At 41.4% G+C, this 12,772-nt stretch overlaps 1 protein-coding gene and 1 non-coding gene across 5 annotated transcripts in view; both read left to right on the forward strand.

The window, feature by feature from the left end:
• Nucleotides 1-12,772, forward strand: part of NOP58 (NOP58 ribonucleoprotein) — a 36,729-nt gene that overhangs the window by 10,867 nt on the left and 13,090 nt on the right. For 3 of the 4 annotated variants that reach the window (XM_024243547.3, XM_063712967.1, XM_063712968.1), the window contains exons 3-7: nt 402-454; nt 4,812-4,933; nt 6,959-7,095; nt 9,971-10,035; nt 12,602-12,736. In XM_024243547.3, the coding sequence (XP_024099315.1) occupies nt 402-454; nt 4,812-4,933; nt 6,959-7,095; nt 9,971-10,035; nt 12,602-12,736 (512 nt within the window). Of the gene's footprint in view, nt 1-401; nt 455-662; nt 781-4,811; nt 4,934-6,958; nt 7,096-9,970; nt 10,036-12,601; nt 12,737-12,772 lie in introns of all 4 variants that reach the window. The other variant, XM_024243549.3, reaches the window with a different exon arrangement.
• LOC112132488 (small nucleolar RNA SNORD70) lies at nt 559-643 on the forward strand. The gene has a single exon (XR_002914254.1). It is a non-coding gene; the product is annotated as a small nucleolar RNA SNORD70 (small nucleolar RNA).

Here is a 12,772-nt window from a genome sequence, read left to right on the forward strand (position 1 = left end):
AATGGCATTTATACAGGATAGACAAATGAATATCATGAGATTCCTAAAAGGGACTCACATACTTTTTCTTGAGTCAATTCTGTGCTGTATAATAAAGTCATCTCTACAGCTTTGTGCAACAGGGGTTTGTATTAAAGCTTCAACATCTTTACTCTTGGCCAAAGTTTCCTTCAAAGCCTACAACTTTCTTTTAATAATCCAAGCATTACTAGCCTAACATTTAGAAAAACTAGTAATTGTATGAAGAATATCTAACTTCACACTCTGATACACAATGATAGGCATGTTTTATTGGTGTGTGCTTTGGAAACAGTCAAGCACTTCTTTCCAAGTTATTGTGGCTTTTGAATCAATGCACCGCCCCCAATAACATGTTTCTCTCTCTTTTTTTTTAATTCTAGAGTAAAGCTAAAACATTTTGAGAAATTTCAGGATACAGCAGAAGCATTAGCAGGTAAAGTAAAAAACTAGAAGCTTGCTTTTTTGAAAAAATTAAGTCTTAGCCATTTGTTTTTCTTGTTAAAAGGTTGTTTGCTTCAGTTGCCTGTGTTAACCTTATTCAATGTTGTCAATGATGCATTCTTATTGGAACTGAATTTAAGTGATCTGACTCATTCGTCACTACCACTGAGACAACATTGAGTTAGCTTTTTTCACCATAGGGCTGGTTTTCCCCATGTGTGAGGAGAGGTGAGAAGTGGTTAAGTTGATCTCCCTGTGGAAACCAGCAACATAATGCTGAAGCACAATTCAGTAAAAGGTGTTCTACAAGGGACCAAGGTAATGTGGTCAAGTATACAGCTCTCTCCTCATTTTAATCCAAGGGTAGAGTTGTAATCCTGAAAACAGCCAGGATTCACAGTTGAAAAATAATTTAAAAAGCTCTTCTGGGGGTATAGATTTTTAGTTCAAAAAAGCATATCAATATTTGGAGTTATACAGAAGCTGACAGAGGTGTTATTTTTAAAAGATTCAGAAGAATGGATTACTCATACTCTTAACTAGACTTCATCACGGGACAACAGAGTGATAGGGTTTTTTTTACTATAATTGACTGCAGTAGGTCTTACAGTTTTGTTTTTTTTAAGTGTTAGGGAGAACAGGAAGAGCAGATATAAAGCCCAAATCATTAAATTTTCAACTGCCTAAATTCTTTATCACAAATCAGCCGACTATTTGGCGGTGTAGTTTGAAAATGAAGGACTGTGAGGAAGAACGTGGCTTAAAGCTGGGCAAGAATATGACAGATGCAAAAAATTTTGTTAAATAACCACAGGAGAAAGGTACAGTTTTTGTCTGAAAATTCGGAATCCAACTAAACATGCTGGAACATAACAGACCACCCTAACCTTGGCAGACGGATAGGCTGAAGGAAGACCCATAGGGCCAGTTTCTTTGTTTTATAAACATAGTTCTCGGGCTGCTTCACCAACCCTTCAGTAATTAGAATTATATACAGCCATAAAAAAAACTGTGGTAATATTAACTTGGAGAATTTTTAAAAAGATATCCTGTTCATCACAGCTTTTAAGTATGGGTAAACATTTGGTAAGATTCCAAGCAAGATTGTGTTAGCTGTATTCCAACTCTGGGGGGTGTTGTTGACATAGACTGGGATATGAACAGTTCCTAATCCTGATCTCAAGTAGCCTCTTCTGAATTCCGTTTTGAATACGATCTTTAATCTGCTTGGGATATTTCTGGCCAGTCCTTATTAAACTGTATTAAATGGACAAGCCAAGCTTTTGCTCAAACAAGCAGGTTTTTACTATTAATACCTAATATATTGAGCACATACTGATTGTTAGATTTATGCTTATGATTTCATAATTGTTATTTAATTCTTGAATCCTGTGAGGGAGATAACATCATCTCTGTGTTACAGGTGATAAAACTTGAAATTTGAGCAGTATTTCCAGACTCATTTACCTAGCTTCTTTGTATTATTTAAAGTACTGTACAATAAGGCTGGGCATAGTGGCTCATGCCTGTAATCCCAGCACTTTGGGAGGCCAAGACAGGCAGATCACCTGAGGTCAGTTCGAGATCAGCCTGGACAACATGGTGAAACCTCGTCTCTACTAAAATTACAAAAATTAGCTGGGTGTGGTGGCACACACCTGTAGTCCCAGCTACTTGGGAGGCTGAGGCAGGAGAAACACTTGAACCTGGGAGACAGAGGTAGCAGTGAGCCGAGATTGTGCCACTGCATTCCAGCCTTGGCAACAGAGCGAGACTCCGTCTGAAAAATAACATAAAATTAAGTAGTGTACAGTAAATGGACAAAATGCCATAGTAGTTGAGAATTTAAAGTCAATCCTCCCCCCAGTCTAAGCTCCATGAGAGCAGAGACTGTTCTGTACTGTCAAATTCCTAGACTCTAGCAAAGTATACAGCTATAGAAGGTTTATAATAAATATTTTGGGGAAAATGAATGAAAGTAGTGAATTTTATCAGGAATGCTGTCATAGAAACATTTACAATGCGTTTTCCTATCTGTTTTCACCAGAAAGTTAAATGAGCATCAGCTAATTAAGAAAGCAGAATCCTTTCCCTGGGAATTCAGTTCTCACTGCCTGTTATAAGGCAGTTTTGACATGACAGAACCACAACTAAATGGTTGTAAATGTCACAGTGTACATTTTAAACCTCATAGCCTTAGAGTTTGATGAGACCAGGCACAGTGGCTAACACCTGTAATCCCAACACTTTGAGGGGCTAAGATGGGCAGGAATTTAAGATCAGCTTGGCCAATATAGCGAGACCCCATCTCAATTTTTTTTTTTTTTTTTTTTTTTGAGATGGAGTTTCATTCTGTCACCCAGGCTGGAGTGCAGTGGCATGATCTCGGCTCACTGCAGTCTCCACCTCCTGAGTTCAAACAATTCTCCCAGGAGGCTGGGTTCAGCCTCCCAAGTAGCTGGGATTACAGGTGGTACCACCACGTCCAGCTAATTTTTGTATTTTTTAGTAGAGATGGGGTTTTGCCTGTTGGCCAGGCTGCTCTCGAACTCCTGACCTCAGGTGATCCACCCGCCTTGGCCTCCCAAAGTGCTGGGATTACAAGCATGAGCCACCGTGCCTGGCCATCAGTTTTTTTTTTAAATAAAGAAATAGGGTCTTGTTGGGGTGTGATGTTGAATTTGTGTTAGTCTCAGACATTCATATATGCTATTTGCATTAAATGGTTTATTTTTATTCTTGATTGTGTTTTCAACTTGCAAGTCTTTTTTTTTTTTTTCTTGAGACCGATCCCCGGCTGGAGACTGATCCTCGGCTGGAGTACAGGGGCGCGATCCCGGCTCACTGCAATCTCTGCCTCCTGAGTAGCCGGGATTACAGGTGCATGCCACCACGCCCACCTAATTTTTGTATTTTTAGTAGAGATGGGGTTTCACCGTGTTGCCTAGGATGGTTGCATCTCCTGACCTCGTGACCCACTCACCTCAGCCTCCTGAAGTGCTGAGATTATCCATTTGATCATAATTCAAATGGATGTACGATCAGGAGGGAAGAGCAAGACCTGACTTACTAAGCACAAACTGCCTGACCTTAGAAATTGTTGATAGACCTTCATTCCTGCCAAGCATTTTTCTTTTTTTTTTTTTTGAGATGGAGTTTTGCTGTTGTCTCTGAGGCTGGAGTGCAATGTCACGATATCACTGCAACCTCCACCTTCTGGGTTCAAGCGATTCTCCTACCTCAGCCTCCCGAGTAGCTAGGATTACAGGCATGAGCCACCAGGGCCAGCTAATTTTTGTATTTTTAGTAGAGAGAGTGTTTCATCATGTTAGCCAGGCTGGTCTCTCGAGTCCTGACCTTAGGTGATCTGCCAGCCTCAGCCTCCCAAAGTGCTGGGATTACAGATTTGAGCCACCGCATGCAGCCCAAGCATACTTTTTATGTTTTTTGTTTTTGTTTTGTTGAGACAGGGTCTGTCACCAGGCTGCTGGAGTATAGTGGCATGATCATGACTCACTGCAGCCTCGAACTCCCTGGGCTCAGGTGATTCTCCCAGCTCAGCCTCCCCAGTAGCTGGACTACAGGCACGTGCCACCACACCCAGCTAATTTTTGTATTTGTAGTAGAGACGGGTTTTGCCATGTTGGCCAGGCTGGTGGTACACACCACCATGCCTGGGTAACCCAAGCATACTTTTACCTCAGTCAAATGTCAGATAAATTTCAGAAGGGGTATTAGTTCATGTGGGTCCAGAACAAGGGAGTATAGGTCTAAGTAAGGGTGAGAATTATAAAGTAGCCGATTTAGAACTTGCCAGAAATACCGGCGGTCTCAAAATAGAATAGGCAGCCTTTGCTACTAAGTTTTACCTTGCTGGAGGTGTACAAGTAGAGATACAAGCAAAGATAAGGCCTTCACTCAAACATGCTTATGTTGTGGCAGAACTTTGAAAATGATTACACTCATTTTTACTAGTTTTGATGATTTTAGGATATTTCAGGACAGTCTATTTGAAATTACAAAGGAAAGTGAGTCTATTTTGTCTTCCCAAAAAGATTGTTTCTAAGATTTCATGATTCTCCCTTGAGTTCGTGAGAAGATTCTTGTGAGAAGGAAAGAAACCCTGGACCTGATTTTACCCCTGGCTCTGTAGCAAAAATGAGAGTGGGAAGATCAAATGAAATTGTGAAACATGTAACTTATAAAACATACATCATTTAATTTCAGAAGTAACATTAAATTCAAGCCCTTTGAAAGGCCTATTTTATTTTTTTAAATGTCAACTAGGACAAGGTCTCAAAGTTAAAAATTTGGGAGTTAATGCTTTTGTTTTTCTTTTTCCTGAAAAGCATTCACAGCTCTGATGGAGGGCAAAATCAATAAGCAGCTGAAAAAAGTTCTGAAGAAAATAGTAAAAGAAGCCCATGAACCGCTGGCAGTAGCTGATGCTAAACTAGGAGGGGTCATAAAGGTAAAGTCACGATTTTTTTGGTCATGCCTGCTAGTCAGATCTCACAGCATACCAACTACAAAGCCTAGCCTTTGCAGTAAGTTGCTTATCATAAGTTCTCAATAGTTTTTTTTCTTTTCTCTAAGCTACATGATAATGGATTTCCCCTAACATCAGCTGAACTGAGCAAATAAGTAATACCTATTTGTTGTAGAAGATATAGAAGAACAAAAAATGATAAAAATTCGCTTTAACAAATCTGCTACCCATATATAATGTTAATGTTATATGTATATCATGCCATATTTTTGTCTAGCCACATTTTTTTTTCAACAAAAATGGGGTCCTTATATTTTTTAGAAATGTATTTATTAGAAAACTTTAGTAGGGGTGTATTGCTGGAAATGAAATAAAATGTGAGAGTGGAAAGAAAAACTAGGAAAATAGCCTCCCAAATACAGAAAGCAGAACAATTCGGGTGGGGTGTGGTGGCTCACGCCTGTAATCCCAGCACTTTGGGAGGCCAAGGTAGGAGGATCACGAGGTCAGGAGATGGAGACCATCCTGGCTAACACGGTGAAACCCCGTCTCTACTGAAAATACAAAAAATTAGCTGGGCGTGGTGGCAGGTGCCTGTAGTCCCAGCTAATCGGGAGTGCAGTGGCGCAGTCTCACAGCTCACCACAGACTTAACCTCCTGTTCTCAAGCAATCCTCCCTCTTCAGTAGCTGGGACTACAGGCACATGCCACCATGCTGGCTAATTATTTTATTTTATTTCATTTATTTGAGACAGAGTCTCGCTCTGTAGCTCTGGCTGGAGTGCAGTGGCATGATGTCGGCTCACTGCAACCTCTGCCTCGCGGGTTCAAGGGATTCCTCTGCCTTAGCCTTCCAAGTAGCTGGGATTACAGATGCCTGCCAACACGCCCTGGCCTCCCAAAGTGCTAAGATTACAGGCATGAGCCACCACGCCCAACGTGTAATTTTTTTTTTTTTTTTAAGACGAGTCTCACTCTGTCGCCAGGCTGAAGTGCATTGGCTCAATCTTGGCTCACTGCAACCTCCGCCTCCTGGGTTGAAGTGATTCTCCAGCCTCAGCCTCCCGAGTAGCTGGGACTATAGGCGCCTGCCACCACACCCGGCTAATTTTTGTATTTTTAGTAGAGACGGGGTTTCACCATGTTGGCCAAGATGGTCTCGATCTCTTGACCTTGTGATCCACCCATCTCAGCTTCCCAAAGTGCTGGGATTACAGGCGTGAGCCACCGCGCCCGGCATAACCTGTAATTTTAAAAAGAAGTTAAATAACAGGTAAAAGATCTCCTTGGGAGCGGGGAGGGATAGCATTAGGAGACATACCTAATGCTAAATGACGAGTTAATGGGTGCAGCACACTATGGCACATGTATACGTATGTAACCTGCACATTGTGCACATGTACCCTAAAACTTAAAGTATATTAAAAAAAAACCAGAAAAAGAAAAAAAAAGATCTCCTTAAACCAACTACTTGGTCAAATTAATCTTTTTATAGCTTTTAATTTATATAGCCAAGCTGTCTTCTGGAAGCTTGTATCAGTTTTTACTTCCACCAGTGATACACTCAAGTATTCTACAAACACACTGGAAATTATGCTTCTCGTCCAACTGAGAAATGCATATATTTAAATTAGTGCCCACTTTAATATTTAAGAAATAATTTCAGGCTGGGCGTGGTGGCTCATGCCTGTAATCCCAGCACTTTGGGAAGACGAGGCGGGTGGATCACTTGAGGTCAGGAGTTTGAGACCAGCCTGTACAACATGGTGAAACCCTGTCTCTACTAAAAATACAAAATTAGCTGGGATGGTGGCTCATGCCTGTAATAATCCCAGGCCGAGACAGGAGAATCGCTTGAACCTGGGAGGCGGAGGTTGTAGTGAGCCAAGATTGCGCCACTGCACTCCAGCCTGGGCGACAGAGTGATACTCTGTCTCAAAAAATAATAATAATAACTTCAGGAAAGTCTTTTTTTTTTCTTTTTTTTAATGTTCTTGTTCTTGTAGGAAAAGCTGAATCTCAGTTGTATCCATAGTCCTGTTGTTAATGAACTTATGAGAGGAATTCGTTCACAAATGGATGGATTAATCCCTGGGGTAGAACCACGTGAAATGGCAGCTATGTGTCTTGGATTGGCTCACAGGTGAGAATTACTGGAAAATAAAGTCAACTTACTTTTATTTGATAGGCACTTAACATAGCTCTGTTCTAGGAATGTTACAAATGCTCATTTGAACCACATCAGAACCTTATGAAGAAGATGATAGTAATATCCTCATTTACAGATGAAACTGAAGCCCAAGGTCAATACAGCTAGTAAGTGGTAAAGCCAGGATTTGAACCCAGGCAGTCTGGCTCCATTGTCTGGATTCTTAAAACCTTAAAACCTCATCAAAGGAATTCTCTACTCCTCTGATCTTGGATGCCCGAGTTTCTTGGGCTTTCCCTCTTTTATCTCTGCTAAGTCATGCCACTCCTCCATCTACTTAGTATTCCCCCAAATTCTCTCATCTGCTATGGTCTTATGGGATAGGTGTGTATTTGTGTTTTGATTGTTTTACTCTGATTTTAATGAGGCAAAGAGGACTAGGTACAGTGGCTTACCCCTGTAATCCCAACTCTTTGGGAGACCAGGAGTTTGAGACTAGCCTGAGCAACATAGCAAAGACGTATGTCTCTCTCTGTTTTTTTTTTTTGTTTGTTTGTTTGTTTTTTAAGGCAGATTCTCACTCTGTCTCCCAGACTGGAGTGCAGTGGCATGATCTCTGCTCACTGCAGCTCCTGCCTCCCAGGCTCAAGTGATTTTCTTGCCTCAGCCTCCCAGTAGCTAGGATTACAAGCATGCACCACTACTGCCCAGCTAATTTTTGTATTTTTAGTAGAGACAGGCTTTCACCATGTTGGCCTGGCTGATCTTGAACTCCTGACCTCAAATCATCCACCTGCCTCGGCCTTCCAAAGTGCTGGGATTATAGGCATGAGCCACCACACCCGGCCTTTTTTTTCTTTCTTTCTTTCTTTCTTTCTTTCTTTCTTTTTTTTTTTTTTTTTTTTTTTGAGACAGGGTCTCACTCTGTCACTCAGGCTGGGGTGCAGTGGTGCGATGTTGGCTCAGTGCAACCTTGACATCCTGGACTCAAACAATGCCACCTCTCAGCCTCCCAAGTAGCTGGGACTGCAAGTGTGCGCCACCATCCCTGGCTGATTTTTTTAACTTTTTGTAGAGATGGGGTTTTGCCATGCTGCCCAGGCTGGAACTCCCAGGCTTAAGTGATCCACTTGCCTTAGCCTCCCAAAGTGCCGCGAGTACAGGTGTGAGCCACCATGCCCAGTCTTCTCCCTATTTTTAATTGCATGTTAACCCTATCATGTTTAATTAGAAGTCCCTTAGAATAGGCATTATTGCTATGTTGTGATACATCTATTCATGAAAAGTGTAATACTTTGGAATTGCACTGTAGTTAACAGGGTTGTGAAGAAAATAATGGTAGGTAGTTGCTCAAAACCTGTGCAACTTTGTAATCAGTACTATCAAATAGTAATCCTAATAAAATTATTACCACAGTTCAAAAGACATCTTAAGCTCATATTAAAGAAACACTACAGGCTGGGCACGGTGGCTCACGCCTGTAATCCCAATACTTTGGGAGGCCAAGGCAGGCAGATCACAAGGTCAGGAGATCGAGACCATGGTGAAACCTCGTCTCTACTAAAAATACAAAAAATGTGGCGGGCCCCTGTAGTCCCAGCTACTCGGGAGGCTGAGGCAGGAGAATGGCGTGAACCCGGGAGGCGGAGCTTGCAGTGAGTGGAGATCGCTTCACCGCACTCCAGCCTGGGTGACAGAGCAAGACTCCGTCTCAAAACAAAACAAAAAAACACTACAATTAAAAAAGGTCTATTTTAAAATTAAAAGGTGGGCATAGATTGAAAGGGTTGAAGCTGCTAAGTTAGAGTTAAGAGCAAAAATGCACAAAGGTCAGGGAGAGCTTTGTAATAAGCATTTCTAAGAGAGAACAAATAGTGAAACTGAGTCAAAAATCCAAACTGGGATAAATCTGCATTGTGTATAGCAGTGGTTCCCTATCAAGGGCAATCAGATGTCACCTCGGTAGGCATTTGTCGATGTCCATAGACATTTTTGGTTGTCACAATTGGAGGTGGGGTGGGGTCTGCCATGAATATCTGGTGGATAAAAGTTAGGGATACTGTTAAAGGTGCTATAATGCACAGGGCAGCCCCTACAACAAGGAATTAGGCCCAAAATGTTAATTGTGCTGAGATAAACATTTATATACAGACAATATTGTTACTCCACAGCTTTCTGTTTTCAGATGTTAAGAGTCCTGCAAAGTTCTTCACTGGTAGTATAAAGCTTAATATGTGCTATAAAAAATTGCATGAACCAACATGGCTTTTTTTTTTTTTTTTTTTTTTTTTGAGGCGGAGTCTTGCTCTGTTGCCCAGGCTGGAGTACAGTGGCACGTGATCTCGGCTCACTGCAACCTCTGCCTCCCCGGTTCAAGCGATTCTCCTGCCTCAGCCTCCAGAGTAGCTGAGATTCAGGCACGCCCCACCATGCCTGGCTAATTTTTGTATTTTTAGTAGAGACAGGGTTTCGCCATGTTGGCCAGGTTGGTCTCGAACTCCTAACAGGTGATCTGCCCACCTCGGCCTTCCAAAGTGCTGGGATTACAGGTGTGAGCCACCACACCCAGTCCAATATGACTTTTATATTACACAGCTTATCCTATTTGCCATTCATACATAAACTCATTCATGTTACAGAAATACAGGTGGTAGCAGTATATATAGTTTTTTTTTTTTTTTTAATGTGTATTTTCTGGTCTCGTATGGTACATTTCTACTTAGCTGATTTTTCTTCTTAGAAAAACCAATTACAGCTCTGACTACAGGCCGATTTGAGTAAAAACAAAAACAAAAAAAACTTTAAGGTATTAATTTAAATGCTTTTCCTAGATGCTATCTTACTAATTTATTTTCCCCTTTCTTCCCAGCCTGTCTCGATACAGATTGAAGTTTAGCGCTGATAAAGTAGACACAATGATTGTTCAGGCAATTTGTAAGTATAGTACATGCAAAGTCCGATTTGTTGTTCTGTCCTTCATGCATTTTCATACTGTTGAAACTATTTTTTATGATTCTGTCTGTTGAGAAAGAGAAAGGAGGCCAGGTGCAGTGGCTCAAGCTTTTAATCCCAGCACTTTGGGAGGCCGAGGCAGGGGGATCACCTGAGGTCAGGAGTTCAAGACCAGCCTGGCCAACATGACAAAACTCTGTCTTTACTAAAAATACAAAAAAATTAAATGTGCCTGGTGGCGTGTACCTGTAATCCCAGCTACTCAGGAGGCTGAGGCAGGATAATTGCTTGAACCCAGGAGGCGGAGGTTGACTATTTGGAGATTATATGAATCACAGAATTAACATTACGTTAATTAATTCATTTGTGTTTTTCCATGAAAATGTTAAAAACATAAGTGAAATCTTTGTAGTTGTGTATTCTGCTATGACATTAAATGGTTTTTAGAAAGCTCAAAAGCTGCCGGGCACAGTGGCTCATGCCTGTAATCCCAGCACTTTGAGAGGCTGAGGCGGGAGGATCACCTGAGACCAGCCTTACCAACATGGAGAAATCCCGTCTCTACTAAAAATACAAAGTGCATGCCTGTAATCTCAGCTACTCCGGAGGCTGAGGCAGGAGAATCACTTGAACCCTGGAGGCAGAGGTTGCAGTGAGTCGATCGCGCCATTGCACTCCAGCCTGGGCAACAAGAGCAAACCTCATCTCACCAAAAAAAAAAAAAAGCTCAAAATCTTAATTGTTTTTCTATTTTAGAAATGCATTCGGCCGTGGCTCACGCCTGTAATCCCAACACTTTGAGAGGCCAAGGCTGGTGGATCACCTGAGGTCAGGAGTTCGAGACCAGGCCAACATGGTGAAACCCGATCTTTAGTAAAAAATACAAAAATTACCTGAGCATGATGGTAGGCGCCTGTAATCCCAGCTATTCAGGAGGCTGAGGCAGGAGAATCACTTGAACCTGAGAGGCGGAGGTTGCAGTGGGCCGAGATCGCACCATTTCACTCTAGCCTGGGCAACATGAGCAACACTCTGTCTCAAAAAAAAAAAAAAGTATTCGGCTGGGCGCAGTGGCTCACACCTGTAATCCTAGCATGTTGGGAGGCCAAGGCGGGTGAATTGCCTGAGCTCAGGAGTTCGAGAGCAGCCTGGCTAACATGGTGAAACCCTGTCTTTACTAAAAATACAAAAAAGTAGCCAGTCAAGGTGGCGTGTGCCTATAGTCCCAGCCACTTAGGAGGCTGAGGCAGGAGAATCACTTGAACCCAGGAAGCAGAGGTTGCCGTGAGCTGAGATCGTGCCACTGCACTCCATCCTGGGTGATGGAGTTAGACTCTGTCTCCAAAAAAAGAAAAAAAAAAAATTCGTTCAACCAGCAATTCCTTTCCTAGATTTATACCCAAAAGAATTAAAAACAGAACTGAGTTGCTTGTACACCTGTGTTCATAACAGTGTTATTTACAAAACCAAACAGTGGAAACAACCCAGATACCTTTTAACAGATGATAAACTGCATTGTGGATGCAGCTTGAATGTCCCTAATCTGAAATTCAAAATGCTCTAAAATCTAAAACTTTTTGTGCTACCACACAAATCCACAAGTGGAAAACTCCACACCTGACCACACGTCAAAACTTTGTTTTATGCACAGAATTATTTAAAATATTGTGTAAAATTACCTTCAATGTTTTGTATATAAGGTATATGTGAAATGTAGATGCATTTCCTATTTAGACTTTGAGTCCCATCCTCAACCTCATACATGTTTGCAAATACTCTGAAATACTTCTGGTCCCAAGCATTTTGGGTAACGTACACTCAGCCACTACACACAGTGGAATGTTAGTCAGCCTTAAAAAGAAATGAAATTCTGATAACATATTTCAACATGATAAACCTTCAAAATATGCTAAGTGAAATAGTCACAAAATACTGTATGATTCTGCTTATATGAAGTACCTAAAATAGGTGAACTCAGAGACAGAAGTATAGAGATAACTAGAGGTTGGGGGTAAGGTGGGAATGAGTTACTGTTTAATGGGTACAGAATTTTTCAGTTTCTGATGATAAAATTGCTTTGGCAATAGATAGTGGTAATGGTTGCATAACATCATAAGAGTACTTAATGCTACTGAATAGTACACTTGAAAATTGTTGAAGTGTTATTTTTTATTATTTTTTTTTATTTTTTGCGATGGAGTCTTGCTCTGTCGCCCAGGCTGGAATGCAGTGGCACGATCTCGGCTCACTACAACCTCCACCTCCTGTGTTCAAGTGATTCTTCTGTCTCAGCCGTCCTGAGTAGCTGGGACTACAGGTGTGCACCACCATGCCTGGCTAATTTTTGTATTTTTAGTGGAGATGGGGTTTCACCATGTTGGCCAGGCTGGTCTTGAACTTCTGACCTCGTGATCTGCCTGTCTGCTGGGATTACAGACATGAGTCACCGCACCCAGCCTGAAGTGTTAAATTTTATGTTGTGTATATTTTACCATAATAAATCCCTTTAAGTTCCTGGGTTTTTTTGTTTGTTTTTAATCTACTACAGCCTTGTTAGATGACTTGGATAAAGAACTAAACAACTACATTATGCGATGTAGAGAATGGTATGGCTGGCATTTCCCTGAATTAGGAAAAATTATTTCAGATAATTTGACATACTGCAAGTGTTTACAGAAAGTTGGTGAGTAATTTGTTCATCCTTTAAGGCATTGAAAGT

Source organism: Pongo abelii, chromosome 11 (assembly GCF_028885655.2).
Source record: "Pongo abelii isolate AG06213 chromosome 11, NHGRI_mPonAbe1-v2.0_pri, whole genome shotgun sequence".
NCBI classification, from domain to species: domain Eukaryota; kingdom Metazoa; phylum Chordata; class Mammalia; order Primates; family Hominidae; genus Pongo; species Pongo abelii.